At 38.6% G+C, this 13,503-nt stretch overlaps 3 protein-coding genes across 8 annotated transcripts; 2 read left to right on the top strand and 1 right to left on the bottom strand.

Moving 5' to 3' along the window:
* Positions 1-368: 368 nt before the first annotated feature.
* Positions 369-3,793, bottom strand: tshba (thyroid stimulating hormone subunit beta a). Of its 2 annotated transcripts, none has more exons than XM_027279605.1 (3): positions 3,741-3,793; positions 1,502-1,686; positions 369-1,174 (listed from the first exon to the last, which is right to left on the bottom strand). In XM_027279605.1, the coding sequence occupies exons 2-3, from the start codon at positions 1,661-1,663 to the stop codon at positions 896-898; spliced, it is 441 nt and encodes a 146-aa protein (XP_027135406.1). In that variant the 5' UTR covers positions 1,664-1,686; positions 3,741-3,793; the 3' UTR covers positions 369-895. The 2 variants fall into 2 exon arrangements, with proteins under 2 accessions (XP_027135406.1, XP_027135407.1); XM_027279606.1 differs by lacking the exon at positions 3,741-3,793 and adding an exon at positions 1,787-2,429.
* On the top strand, positions 2,513-11,541 carry slc5a8l (solute carrier family 5 member 8, like). Its single transcript, XM_010730097.3, has 15 exons — positions 2,513-4,095; positions 4,352-4,417; positions 4,641-4,692; positions 5,192-5,259; positions 5,623-5,777; positions 6,102-6,242; positions 6,331-6,460; positions 7,531-7,619; positions 7,876-7,988; positions 9,232-9,299; positions 9,384-9,470; positions 9,583-9,767; positions 10,235-10,344; positions 10,471-10,556; positions 10,669-11,541. The coding sequence occupies exons 1-15, from the start codon at positions 3,742-3,744 to the stop codon at positions 10,780-10,782; spliced, it is 1,818 nt and encodes a 605-aa protein (XP_010728399.2). The 5' UTR covers positions 2,513-3,741; the 3' UTR covers positions 10,783-11,541.
* A 99-nt stretch (positions 11,542-11,640) lies between these two features.
* Positions 11,641-13,438, top strand: si:ch211-105j21.9 (integumentary mucin A.1). Of its 5 annotated transcripts, none has more exons than XM_019258160.2 (4): positions 11,641-11,984; positions 12,398-12,916; positions 13,021-13,173; positions 13,264-13,438. In XM_019258160.2, the coding sequence occupies exons 2-4, from the start codon at positions 12,415-12,417 to the stop codon at positions 13,389-13,391; spliced, it is 783 nt and encodes a 260-aa protein (XP_019113705.2). In that variant the 5' UTR covers positions 11,641-11,984; positions 12,398-12,414; the 3' UTR covers positions 13,392-13,438. The 5 variants fall into 5 exon arrangements, with proteins under 5 accessions (XP_019113705.2, XP_010728397.3, XP_010728396.3 ...); XM_010730095.3 differs by having other exon boundaries at positions 12,403-12,916; XM_010730094.3 differs by having other exon boundaries at positions 11,641-11,923.
* Positions 13,439-13,503: the final 65 nt, after the last annotated feature.

The following is a 13,503-nucleotide window of genomic DNA, read 5'->3' on the forward strand; positions in this document are numbered from 1 at the left end:
CAGTTCTATTTGATGTTTTAGACCCATGGGGCTCAGTTACATACAATAACTGTCTGAGCCAATGTTTTTCATCAACACAGACACTTTAATATTAAAAACTCATATGGAGATGAGAGAGCAATATTACAGAGTTCCACATGATGGACTTGTCATACTCTGACCCACTCTGAACTGCTGAGCTATTAATAAACTCCAGCTGTCTTCCCAGATTCCCTTTGTGAATGGGAAACTAAATACATAAACTCTGCTCTGGCTGTGATAAAATGACTCAACAGTTTAAAAAAAAGATCAGTTTAAATGTAGTGCTCTGCGTGCACTGTGCCTAATCTCTGTAGTCCGAGCTCTTTACTGATAATCCATTTAATTAGAGGCGTGTCAACAATCATGTGCCTTCCAGAATGACTCCTGAGGCAAATATAGTATCCTGAGGTGAAATTTTTTGAGTGTCATGGTCTCGTGTTTGTTATGTGGTAAACAGAATAGTCCGGCATAGGATGTCATCAACGTACAGTAAGCACCATTTAGTCAGAGACCTTTTTAGAGACTTCAGCTTTAATTGCGTTTCATTCATAATATCCCTTTCAGAGTGAACGTAATAAGTCTGAAAGTCACAATCATACGAGTGTACAGGAGGATACATAATGAAGCTAACAGAAATATGCCCCCAGATCAACCCCCCTGTTGTAAACAGAGAAGGAGAGCTTCAGCACGGACAGGTTGAGCAACAAAAGCACAATAAAGCCAGCTGGTACAATAAGTAACAGTACAAACAGTGCAGATATCACCATCTATCACAAGACAAAACATTCTCAAAACATTATTGAATCATGCAGTTTGAGCTTAGTCGTTTTGACAAGAAAAGACAACCTGAAAAAAACCACTTCAACAAGAAAAATCAGAAAGGGATCATGTAGTTGCTTTGGCCAGGATATGGGTAGAGTCGTTTGACTGGTTTGGTACACCTAGCACCATCCACACCGGCCCTGTGTGCGCACTCATCACTATCAGTCCTGCAGGCACCACAGTGACAGCTGAGAGCCACAGGGTAGGTGAAGACAGGGTTGGAGTCGATGGGACAGCCAGGGAGTATGGCTGTCCGGTATTCCACCTTGTCATAGGTGCAGCCTCTCTGGATAAGGAAGCGTCGGCCGACTATATCCCTCATGTTGCTGTCCTGCTCATCATACACAAACACATGAATGGATCAATGCCTGAGAATGCAATACTTTAAGTAGGGTGCTCGTTTTCAGCTGAAAATGTGGTAAAAAGGCTCCGAATAGTTAGATGTTTATGTGAGTTACTTAAGGTTGAACACAGCTATGAACTTTTCAATAAATGTTGCTCATGTTGTAGTTCATGTTACAGCAAAGTTTTGGGCAGATTTGAGACATTTTCAAAGTTACCAAGAGTTGAATGCTACTTTTTAGCCATTCGGAATTGAGAATGTTAATTGGTCATGGTATAAACTATGTTTTTACCTTAAAGGACATGCAGTACTTACTCTTGAGTAGCAAAATCCCATGCATATGGTTGTGTTGATGGCAACACAGAAGTCACACTCTGGCCTCTCCACATACAAGCTGAAGTCAGTGGGTAAACACATGGGAACAGCTGGACTGAACATCAGAAAAAGGAGCCAGCAGGTGAACACTGCAGTCTCCATGTTTTTTCCAATAACTTTGGAGCCTGCGTGGAAAGATAAAAAGACAAATTGACACCAGATAACAGAAATGATCAGAAAGTTTTGTATCTTAAATATGTTTGTTCCCCTCTGCATGTGAGTCACCTGCTCAAGAGTTGCCGGTGCCTGCAGGTCTAATGATGCTGTCTGAACATCCCAGATGACCAGTATTTATATGAACATTATATAATCCATCTTTATCCAAACTAGACGTTATCTTCTATCAGTGACGGAAAGGAAAAATTGAACTTTTGGTCCATTATGTGAATGACATGCATTAATGATTCATCCTTCATGAACAAACCAAGGTCATTTATGCAGTGGATTCTGCAGTAGATGAAAATCTCTGGGCGATACAATCTGATTCTGTCCAAAGTAGTGAAAATAGTGTCCACTAGATGTCACAAAGTGACCAAAGCTTCATTTCTGCTTGAAAACTTCACCTTAAGTCTCTTTCTGTTTCTTATTTGAAGAAAATGCACCTCTTGAAATAGGAAATCATTCAAAGCACTTACTGAATATGCATGTCCAAATGATGCTTGTACAATGTGGTTACATCTATACCATTGAGCAATGTACACAAGTCAATTTACAAGCTGTCACTGTCCGAACATGTACCAAACCTATGCAGAAATCGTTCTGAGGACGTTTAGCTAATCTGCTCTGATAGTAAGTCAATAAAAACTGCTACAGTATTGTTCTTTAAAAAACAAATCCTTCACACTGACAAGTCGGTACCTTGACTTAAAAAGCCTGACAGCCTAGTCGTTATCTATATTTAAGTTTAATGATTGTCAAGGTTAGCCAAAGTCTCTCTGACACATTCAGTAACAATAGTAAAGCACATGATTGTTTGTAATAACAGTGTTGTGCTTGCTTTTAGCTCCTATTTTTGTATTTTGCAATAACATTTTGAATTTCTCTTGGCAGTCCTGTCACTGTGTCATAAATTGGCCGATCTCACAAATACACATCTAATAACTGTTATTTCATACAATTCACAGGGCTAACTGGCTGCATGTTTGGCCCTTCTCCAGTATTGAAAATAAAACAATGCAGCACAGTAAAAAACGGTATAATTAAGTTCAATGTCCATCCTTCATTCATGAGTTCTGACTCATCTATATAAACATTAACACTAAGTGCCATTTTACATTAACTCACTGAATGCTGATGCTCTCCCCACAAGTAACTTGAATGTAATCAATCAAGTATTTTATTTATTAACTTAAAAATACATGAAGAGGTAATCACCGACATAAAGCTCCCTGTCAGCAGCTATTTCTTTCTCATCTGCAATATTTTTTATTGCTGTTGTCACATTTTCCCCTGATGTCTGTTTTTTTAGTTTACATCACTGGACTGATAAGCAAAGATATATCCAAATGTGCTAGGTAAAGCAACAGTAATCACATGTGGCTGTGCAACACATATGACAGCAGAAATTAAGATCCAGTGGAAATTCATCAAATAACCAACACCTACTGAGTAACCTGGAGTATAAAGACTCCTCCAAGACGTGTCACTATGTCACTTCATTATATAATGAATGGAGATATTTTGACAGCAGAAGGTCAGAGCACAGCATCAAACCAACAGGAAAACCACATTTTACGATCACGATATTATGGCTGACTACTGCATGTCCTTGATGGATTATTAACCAAAGTGAACTAATCTTTACAGCCTGTTGAAAGAATCAGAGTAGACCAGACCTCCTGAGGAGATGTAGCTGAAGTATCTCATTGTTGTACATTCAGTTGGAGTTGATTGTTGGGAAGACAAGAGAGGACTAAAACCTTAAACTTTCTGTTTTTTTCCCTATTCTTTGTTGAAGGGAAGTGCAGCTGATTTAAATACGTCTAACAGGTGACAGAGTCCGAAAGCATTGAAAAGTATTTTTCAAGCTGTCTTTAGTGTGCATGTTTGCTCTCTGTATTGGTATATGTGATTATTTCTGGATAATTTAGATGGAAGAACATTAACTTAAAATCCTTCTGAATCTAAGCAAGATCAGAGAGAAGTGTTGGTAAAAGGAAGCTTCTTGTGCTGAACTAACCATGGCTGGTACAGGTGGTCCTGTGGCCACTTTCTCTGTGTGGGATTATGTGGTGTTTGCTGGAACTATCTTGGCATCAGCCGCCATCGGCCTTTTCCAGGCCATCCGAGGCCGTAAGGAGACCAGCAGCAATGAATTTCTGCTGGGTGGACGTCAAATGACAGCTGTGCCTGTTGCCATGTCGCTCACTGCCAGCTTCATGTCTGGCATCACAGTCATTGGCACACCTACAGAGGCCTACCGGTTTGGAGCCGCCTTTTGGCTCTTTGGTTTTTCCTATGCCATCATGTCAGTCATCACTGCTGAGATCTTTGTCCCGCTTTTCTATAGACTGGGGATCACCAGCGCCTATGAGGTAAGAAAATCATAAGCACAGACTGTTACATATCATAATGGTACACATGCTGGGTGACGAATGAAGTAGGAAATAACTAAGATCAATAAAGTCAGCATGCTGTATTAGAAAGAATGCAACTGCTCTAAAAGTATTTCCTTCAAAGGCAGGTGGATATTTAAGATAAAAACTGAAAAAGAAAAAATAAAAGAAACAATCTGCTTTAACATTTTGTAAACCTGGATGTATATACTAAACCACTGTGTTTCATTTCTAGTACCTGGGACTGCGCTTCAGCCAGCACATTCGGATAATTGGGACCTCAATGTACATCGTACAGACGGTAACTAAACATGATTTTATTGAAAAAGAGGAATATTCAATTATTTTTCCTCTTTAGGTAATTAAAAACAAAAGTGGGAAAACATGAATAATGGAACAAACATCCATAATTAACTAACTAAGCTTTTTCTCTGTTTGATTTATTTATGTAATTTCAAGATTACTATGAATCACATGCTTGTTGTGTTTCCACTTAATCAGCTAATGGTGACCTTTTTTGTCAGGCCTTGTACACCGGTTTGGTCATCTATGCTCCAGCTCTGGCACTAAATCAAAGTAAGTCGATACAAAAAGTACTTTATATGATATATGATCCTCCACAAGTACCTGTTATTGTTTGGGACCTTTCTTCTTTTTCACCTGTCACAAACTTACCCATCTCCTTCTTCTGGACAGTAAACTTCTGGACAGACAATGATTTTTGTAGCCTGTAACTTAGTAAACTGCAACTGCAACCTGTTGATATAGCATTCTGTCGGATCTCTCTACAATTATTTATTTTGACCTGATAACAGAGTTTATATATTGATAATGGAGTTACATACATAAGATACAGATGTCGCTTTCTGTGGTGTTTATCTTAAACATGTCCACCCTAAAAACAAAAGTGGTGAACATGTGTGTTTTTGATTGAAATAGAAGGAAAATTCATTGTAAGTACCAAATTATTAAGATAAATGCAAAATGTCAGATGTTATGGAGATTCAGTCACATGATGTTGTGTCTTTAGATTATTGTGAGTATATAAATCATAATAGAGCTTTTCTGTTATTAGTCACAGGACTTGATCTATGGGGAGTGCTGGTGGCTACAGGAGTGGTGTGCATCATCTACTGCACTTTGGTTGGTACTGCGCAAGTCAAAAAGTATCATATATTGTATTGAATTAATGATCTGCAGAGCAAACAAAAAGTGCCCAATGCAATTATGCAATTATGTTTGTATTTTAAACTGTTTAACTAAAAGCAGTCTGGTTTGTTATGGTTCTCATGACCAGTTTTACACCTTGGTATAAACATCCACCTATGTTGTGGTTTATACCTAGTTTGTGGTTCATGGAACTGTCCAATCTGCTTGTGAAACCAGTGCAAATTATTCTCTATATGATCATTTTTACACATTTTAACATTACAGTTAGCCTTAACAATCACTAAATTGGAAGGACTTAAGTACAATAAGCTGGCTATAACATAGATTTTGTTTCAGGGCGGTCTTAAAGCAGTAATCTGGACAGATGTGATACAGATGGTGACCATGCTGGCCGGTTTTGTGGCTGTCATAGCTCGTGGAGCTGTACTGCAGGGAGGCCTGACAAAGATTTGGGAAGACGCCGGCCAAGGAGGCCGATTATATGCGTTTGAGTAAGTACACAAGCAGATTTGTGTCAAGCAGTTTTTTGTTATAAGTTTGAATTAAAGTAATTATGTAATTGACAGATGGATGGGGCTTCCTGATCATAGACATTTGCAGCCACAGCAAAACAAACTCAACTTTCCTGAATTTGACTGCTCTTGAATGCAGGAAACTTAAATGAAAACTGTTTGGCACACAATAACCAAAAAAATGTTTTATTGCCTCAAAAGTTTCATCCCACAATATTACAAGTTTGCACGTCACCAAATAATGACGATTGTGATGGTGTACCCATTACTGTCAGTTTTCTTTCACGTGTGCCTTTTTTTCAGTTTTGATCTAGATCCTCTGAAGCGACATACTTTTTGGACCATTACAGTCGGTGGCAGTGTGATGTGGACGTCTATCTATGCAATAAACCAGTCCCAGGTGCAGCGTTACATTTCCTGCAAAACCTTGGGACATGCCAAGATGTGAGTGCTCCTGCCGTGCAATGGACATAATATACTAAGAGCTGTGAGCCAAGGTTCATGCACCGACATGTCTTCTTACATCTCTCAGGTCTTTGTATGTCAACATGGTTGGCTTGTGGATAACTGTGAGTCTGGCTGTGTTTTCTGGCCTTACAATGTTCTCCATTTACAAGGACTGTGACCCACTTACAAACGGTGATATAAGCACACCTGACCAGGTAACTGCAGCTGCAATTTAATTACATTTGTTATGTAACAAAGTCCACAAATGACGCTATATTTAGCATGTTAAGGGAGAGCCCCACAGACTTTTCTCGTTTAGAGGTTGAAGCACAAAACTGCTGACAGACGAGACCTTTTCTATATTTTTATAACTTTCTACATTGTAGAATAATGCTGAAGACATCAAAATTATGAAATATCAAAAAAGGTAAAAAAGTATAAATATAGCAAAATGTTTTATGTTTTATATTTTTCAAATTTGCTTTGATGACCGTTGGCTTGCTCTCAATCACCTTAATGAGGTGCCACTTGCTTCATGGTGGGAACCACACATGCACAAGATCTGCGTCTCACAGAGATGCACTGGATAAAGTCTAACGTTTCAGATTTGGTCCGTTCTTTGTGTTTTCTGATCAGAGCAATTCTCCTCTTTTTCTTGGTCTCTCGCAGTAGTCGTTTCTATCACCACAAAAGCCTGATTCACACAGTTTGCTGCCTGAACTCTGTAAACTATTAATCTGAGGCACTTTTAATCGGTGATTTCTGATGAGTAGTAACTGTAATGAACTTACGTAACTTAAGCCAGTTTTGTCATAGGGTGTGATTTTACAGTATACTACTATAGTAAAGTGGTACAATAGTTACTGTATTACGGCTGTTTAATGTATGACAACACAAATGATTGATGAAGAAATCACACTATTATTAACTCTTTACAAGACATACAGCTTATTTGCAAAGCATTCCAGGTGACCTCATAAAGTTCACTGAGAGCCAAGAGTGTGCAAAGCTGTCATCCAAGCTTTGAAGAATCCTTTAGTTACTCCATGAGTCCATATGTGTTATTTTATAGTTTTGATGTCTTCAGCGTTAATCTGCAATGAAGAAAGTCACAAAAATAACCCAAAAAAACAAAACAATGAATCAGTGGGTGTCCAAACTTGTGGCTGTGTGTAAATCTGTGACTCTAAATTTGTTTCTTATCTTAGATAGTACTTCACCTGTTATAAATGTCTACTGTGGACATTAAAGAGTTAACTGTGAATATACTATATTTGTCCACCAGCTGCTGCCCTACCTTGTGATGGATATTCTGGCAGATTACCCTGGAATACCTGGCTTGTTTGTGGCTGCAGCATACAGTGGTACCCTTAGGTGAGCCATGACACAAACAAGGAAATGTTTTTTAATTTTTTTTATATCAGTCATAATGTGTTGATAAGGAAATGCTCTGGTAGACAAGAAACAGTTCTGAAGAAAGAATGATTTGTCGATACTCGGATTATGTTGCTTCTAGAGAAAAGTCCAGCTGCATGATACCTGAGACGAAACGAATCTGTAATCTAATCTGTCACTTAAATGCATCAGTCTGTTTGTTCTGTTCAGTGTCTAACGACTACATATTTTTCAGCACGGTGTCTTCCAGCATTAACGCTCTAGTTGCTGTGACTGTGGAAGACTTTCTTCAACCCGTGTGCAAAAACCTCACACAGAAACAGGTGACCTGGATGAACATGGGCCTGAGTAAGTTGAGATAAGAAGTACTTCAATAGTAGCTTAAGAATGAGCAGACATTAGAAAACCTTAAAGTTTAAAGCTTTAAAATCTTTGTGTATCTCATTTATTAAACACATATTTGGAAATATGAGCAAAACCCTCAACATAATTCAGTATTCATATAGAGTTCACAGTAATTGCTGACCATTGTGTGTTCACAGGATGCCAGTAGACACTAGATAACCATAATCTTATCTTGGTATTCTTAGCAGGTAATTAAACGATTTTACTGTGCATCTGAGTTTTGACATGATCATTATGTCGTAAAGATAGCTGTAAACAAATCAAATATTTATCCAAAAATAAAATAAAATTCTTATTCATGCACAGACTTTACAGAACACAAAGTAAAAGCCATGATCAATGCTATAATAATACAGTGTTTCAACACTAAATCTAAATGGTAGGAACATGTTGGTTTGAGAAACTTCTTCTCACAGGGTGAGATCATGGGTGTAGCTCCTCTTCTTCTGTGAGAGGAATTCTGCAGCAGCAACAATGCACTGCTCTCTTAAATATGATAAAAGTAGGTTAGTATGAGTCACAATATTCCTGATTATTACAATGCACGTACAGTATAGGAAACACAAAGAAAAGTGCAAGGTTTTTAGAATCTACACTACTGTCTTAAGCAGGCAAGAGAAAATTTAGGTACTTAAATCGAATGTAAGCTTTTTTTTATACCTAAGGACTTTTAAAGGAAATTGCATTGAAAGAGAAGAGCGAAGGAGTTCAAGTATCTTGGTCTCTTCACGAGTAATGTGAAAATAGAGTAATGTGAGATGGACCGGCGGACAAGGGAGCTGAGGGGGAAGGTCAAGCTCTCGCTTTTCCAGTCCATCAATGTTCAACCCTCACCCATGGTCATGAGCTTTGGGTAGTGATCGAAAGAAAAAGATTAGCCTGGGAATGCCTCAGGATCCTCCAGGCGCTGGAATGTGTTGCTGGGGAGAGGGACATCTGCAATGTCCTGTAGATATCCTGGACAATATAAATGTCTCTAACCATAACTCTATAAAATAAAGAGCCCCCGGAGCACTGATGTAATAGAAAAAAACAAACAGTTACATGAATCACAAAATTTTGATGAGTACATTTAAATATGTATAAAAAACATAAAAAGAATAAAGCATATTTCATTTAGGATCTGTAGTTTGGTGTGATACAATCCTTTCTTCTGTTTCGTAATGTTCATTGCAACATCTCCCAGGTGTATTCTTTGGTGCCCTTTGTATTGGAATGGCTGGAGTTGCTTCACTGATGGAAAGCATTTTGCAGGTAAACCACTTTCTGCACTAACACTACAGCACCACCAAGTGTTAAGTATGAATAACTACAAGCCTCCTCATTGTCTATTTTCAGGCAGCTCTGTCCATATTTGGCATGATCAGTGGGCCTCTTCTTGGTCTTTACTTATTAGGCATGCTATTCCGCACATCAAATTCAATAGTGAGTGTTTCCTTGAACTGGAGTATTCACTATCACAACTGCACCTTCTCAGAAAACTTGACAATGTGACGCATGCAACAAATATCTGACGGCAGTCATATTTACTTTGCAGGGTGGACTTGCAGGAATGATCATTGGTCTAGTGTTGACTTTGTGGGTGGGGATTGGAGGCCAGATTTACCCACCAACAGCTGAAAAGACAAATCTTCTCCTATTCTCCACTGCAGGCTGCAACAGTACAATGAGCCAAAACTACACGACGACAATCAGTCCCGTGACTCTGACCTCACAGCCTGAGTGAGTCATACATAATACATAAAATAAAGGTCCATTAAGCACATGATATGGTCACAAAAATAGGATTACTTGTTAGCATTTTAATGTAGTAAAATAACACAAAGCACAAAGATGGTTCAGTGCTTTAAACTGTCCTGAAGTGATTTAATTTGCCATGTAAGAACTGCAACAATCAGTTTATCAATCAATTAGTTAATCAACAGAAAATGACTGTTTTGATTGATTGATGCTAAACATTCTTTGGTTCAAGTTGATGACTGTTGGTCGGACAAAACAAAACAACATCATTTTGCATTCTGACATTTTATAGGCCAAATGATTAATCAATAAAATAATCCGGAGATTAATCCACAATAACGTTAACCATTACTCGCAGCCCCATCATGAAGAAGTGCCGATTCATGTTGGTGTAACAGGTGTTGAATGCAAGGAGGATGATGACTAAAATGTTTTCCTTTGTGCGTCAGTATCAGGCCTCCTCTGGCAGACTCATGGTACTCTCTGTCCTACGTCTACTTCGCCCTCTTGGGTACACTGACCACAATCGTGTCGGGTCTGCTCGTGAGCATGATGACTGGTGAGACATTATTTCCTCTACTTCCGCTGCAGAGTTACATCACTGTTTGTGTGGTCTAAATGTTAAATATTTTAATCTCAGTCTACAATAAAACAGTCATGGGAGTGCGTATCTGTTTCTTTTTAGGTGGATGCAAGCAGGAAACAAAGAACGCTGATCTGTTTGTGAAGAAGAGTGATCTGATCTGCTTCAGCTGGTGTAGTAAATCAGAGGTAGGACATTGACCTTTTTTGTTAGACAACTTGTAACAAACTGAAGATTTATTACCCATCACACTACACAACACTGTCGTGTTATGAATAGCTTGTTCAATGTTTTCTACAGGCATCAGACGTCACAGAAAAGGATGCAACTCACTTTCACATGGAAGCGGACAACCCAGCGTTCACAGAGTCTGATGAGACGAGTAAACATGCTGAAAAAGGCACCAAACTGTAAAACTACTATATCAATACACTGTTCCTTTATGAACACATTAATAAAGTGTCACAATTGTTTTGCTACCGCATCACCAAGGTGTGTTTGATTTGCAAAAACAAATTGTGTGTGCCTACTTATGTTCATTTGAATTATGATGGTGAACTTTAAAATACAAAATAAATCGGATCTCACATTGAGCAGCTGAACAGCTCAAAGTGAACTTTAAAAGGATGTAACTCAAACTCCCAAACTTGTCTGTTTATGTTGCTAAAACAAAAAAATCTATAGCAGGAAAATGTTATGCAACATTTGGTGGTATGGTCCTTTAAAAAAAGCAGGACGTCTCAGTTGTTGTAGTGTTTTTCAGAACAATAGGTGAAAAGCCATTTGAAATAACAAGGTCACTACATCTTTTGCCCTACACTCTTTGAGCTGCTCCCATTTCCTGTTTAGCAGTGATGTGGCAACACTGTTTTGCTTTTATTGCTCTTTGTACAATTGTTTTTCCTGATAATGGCTGCCAGCTCTACATTCTCTACTTGAACATTGTCCTCTTTTATTAATTCATGCTCACACAGTCCGGCACACTGGAATAATGTTTGTTATTTTACAGTATCTATACTAGCTTTTACTGTTTCGAAGAAAAACTAGGTTATTTGTTTTTGAGTTTTTTTTTGTGTATTGTATTATTATTTTATGCAGAAAATGTGCACACTTTATGAACTAACTGTATGAACTAGTCACAAATTATACTTGTTAATAAATATTTTGTACAAAGTTCAACCGTGTTTACTGAAAACACACACACATGCAAACGCTCAACTTCAGTGAGGGTATGACCTTCAAATGTATGAGAGAGAAGACGGTGCCAAGAAAGATACATTTACTGTGCAGTTAATTTGGCATTGCAGTTTCTATTCTACTCAGGGCTGGTAAATTTAACAAAGCAGGGGAGCGACAGACAAACAGAGAGATTGAGCTTTGGTCTAGGTAATAGCCCTACCCTTTGTTTCCCTGGCAACATGCAATAAAAGAAGTTTACAAAGCACTGACCTGCCCACTTCTACCTGCCACTATGCCAGCATATCAATCCTTCAGCCGTATCAGGTTTACAGGAAGTGGAGAGTCAGCTGTGATATGGAGGCAGACTCACTGCTAGGTACATGAACAAAGTTACTCTTTTCACTGATACTGAAAAAAACAACAACAACAAAAACAAGGTGAGTTTGATTTAATTCAGTCTACGAATTAAGTTTTGCAAAAGTAATTTAGTTCTTGATCAAAGTTTGGACTTCCTTGAGTCAAGCTCTCACAGGAGAGATTAGAAGATTTTCTATTGACGTAGCTACAAAAGATTACAGCTGCTCAGCAATTATGTTTTCGTAGTTCCGTACATTGTCATATTTAGTCCATATGAAGTGATTTATTGCTGCTGTAAGCACACGTAAATAAGCTTTGAAAATACATTGCATATGACGTACCTACAAAAGGTCATACACCATATTTACGGTATTGTTTTCACTATGTGGGGTTCAGACTTTAGGTCTAAACTCTCAAACTATTGCTAAGATGAATGTTTCTACAGTGTTTATTTCATTCAGGTGTCAGTTTCAGTCCATATTTTGTTTCCCAGTACAGGACTTAATAACCATGGATACCATCTTTCCTACCCTGGCTTGTTACCTTCTGGTCCTTTCTTTGGCTGTGGCACAAATAGATCATGGGAATACGACTGTCACACCTACAATAACAGCCCCAGACTTAAACCTGACACACACGACTACAATGGTAACTCTACCTAACTCGACTGTGCATGCAACTGTAATCTCAAACTTGACTGAGAACACGACTCCATTCACCAACATGACCCCTGGCAATGAAACATTTACCAATACTACAACAGCTGCAGCTGAGAGCACAAGTCAACCCCAGACTTCTCAGTCAACAACCATCATGACTCCTCTGACAAACAGTACGTCACCAAAGACCTCGGCACCTGGCACTCACACTCCAACATCGACTGCAATGACAACGTCAGCCATGCAGACCACAGGGGGTTTCACAAATACATCTGACAGTACGGTATTTACAACTGCAAATTCATCTCACACTGTCAACACAACCACAGAGTCACTGGACAGAACCACACAAGGTAAGCGTCACACCTCCTGATTTATTGAGGATTAACTGCTCGTTGCACGTTGATATTTAACCAATATGAATGGTATTAATTGCTTCCCTTTTTCCTGTTACTAGCTTTGCGACTAAACAGCTCAGAAAAGAATATGACCATTCTGTTCAGCGTTTTTCTTGGAGTGTTTGCGATGTCATTGGTTGTGCTCATGTTTTACAAATGCAAACACAAAATCCAATACTTGCATCAACCTCTTAACAACACTGATGACACGGGTAAGGACTTCCCCTTCATCATGCAATAATTATAAACTATTTTGTTTGTTTGTTATTAGCAGTTAAATATACCTGCTTAATTTTCAACAGATGCGTTTGTGGCAGATGATGACACGCTCGTAATTTCCGGAGGACTTTATGATGGCCATCCAATATACGACAATGTACCAACAGCCTCAGCAGACCAATCTCAATTCCGCCTCCAGTTCCTTCATTAAGGAGAGAGCGTTCCTACAATTTGAGATCACCTTTGGTGCTCAACAGGCATGAACAAAACCAATTTTCCACATCTGCCAATTAGGACAATTTCAAGACTGAAATTTCACCCTT

The sequence above is a fragment of the Larimichthys crocea genome, chromosome VI (genome assembly GCF_000972845.2).
Source record: "Larimichthys crocea isolate SSNF chromosome VI, L_crocea_2.0, whole genome shotgun sequence".
Taxonomy (NCBI): domain Eukaryota; kingdom Metazoa; phylum Chordata; class Actinopteri; family Sciaenidae; genus Larimichthys; species Larimichthys crocea.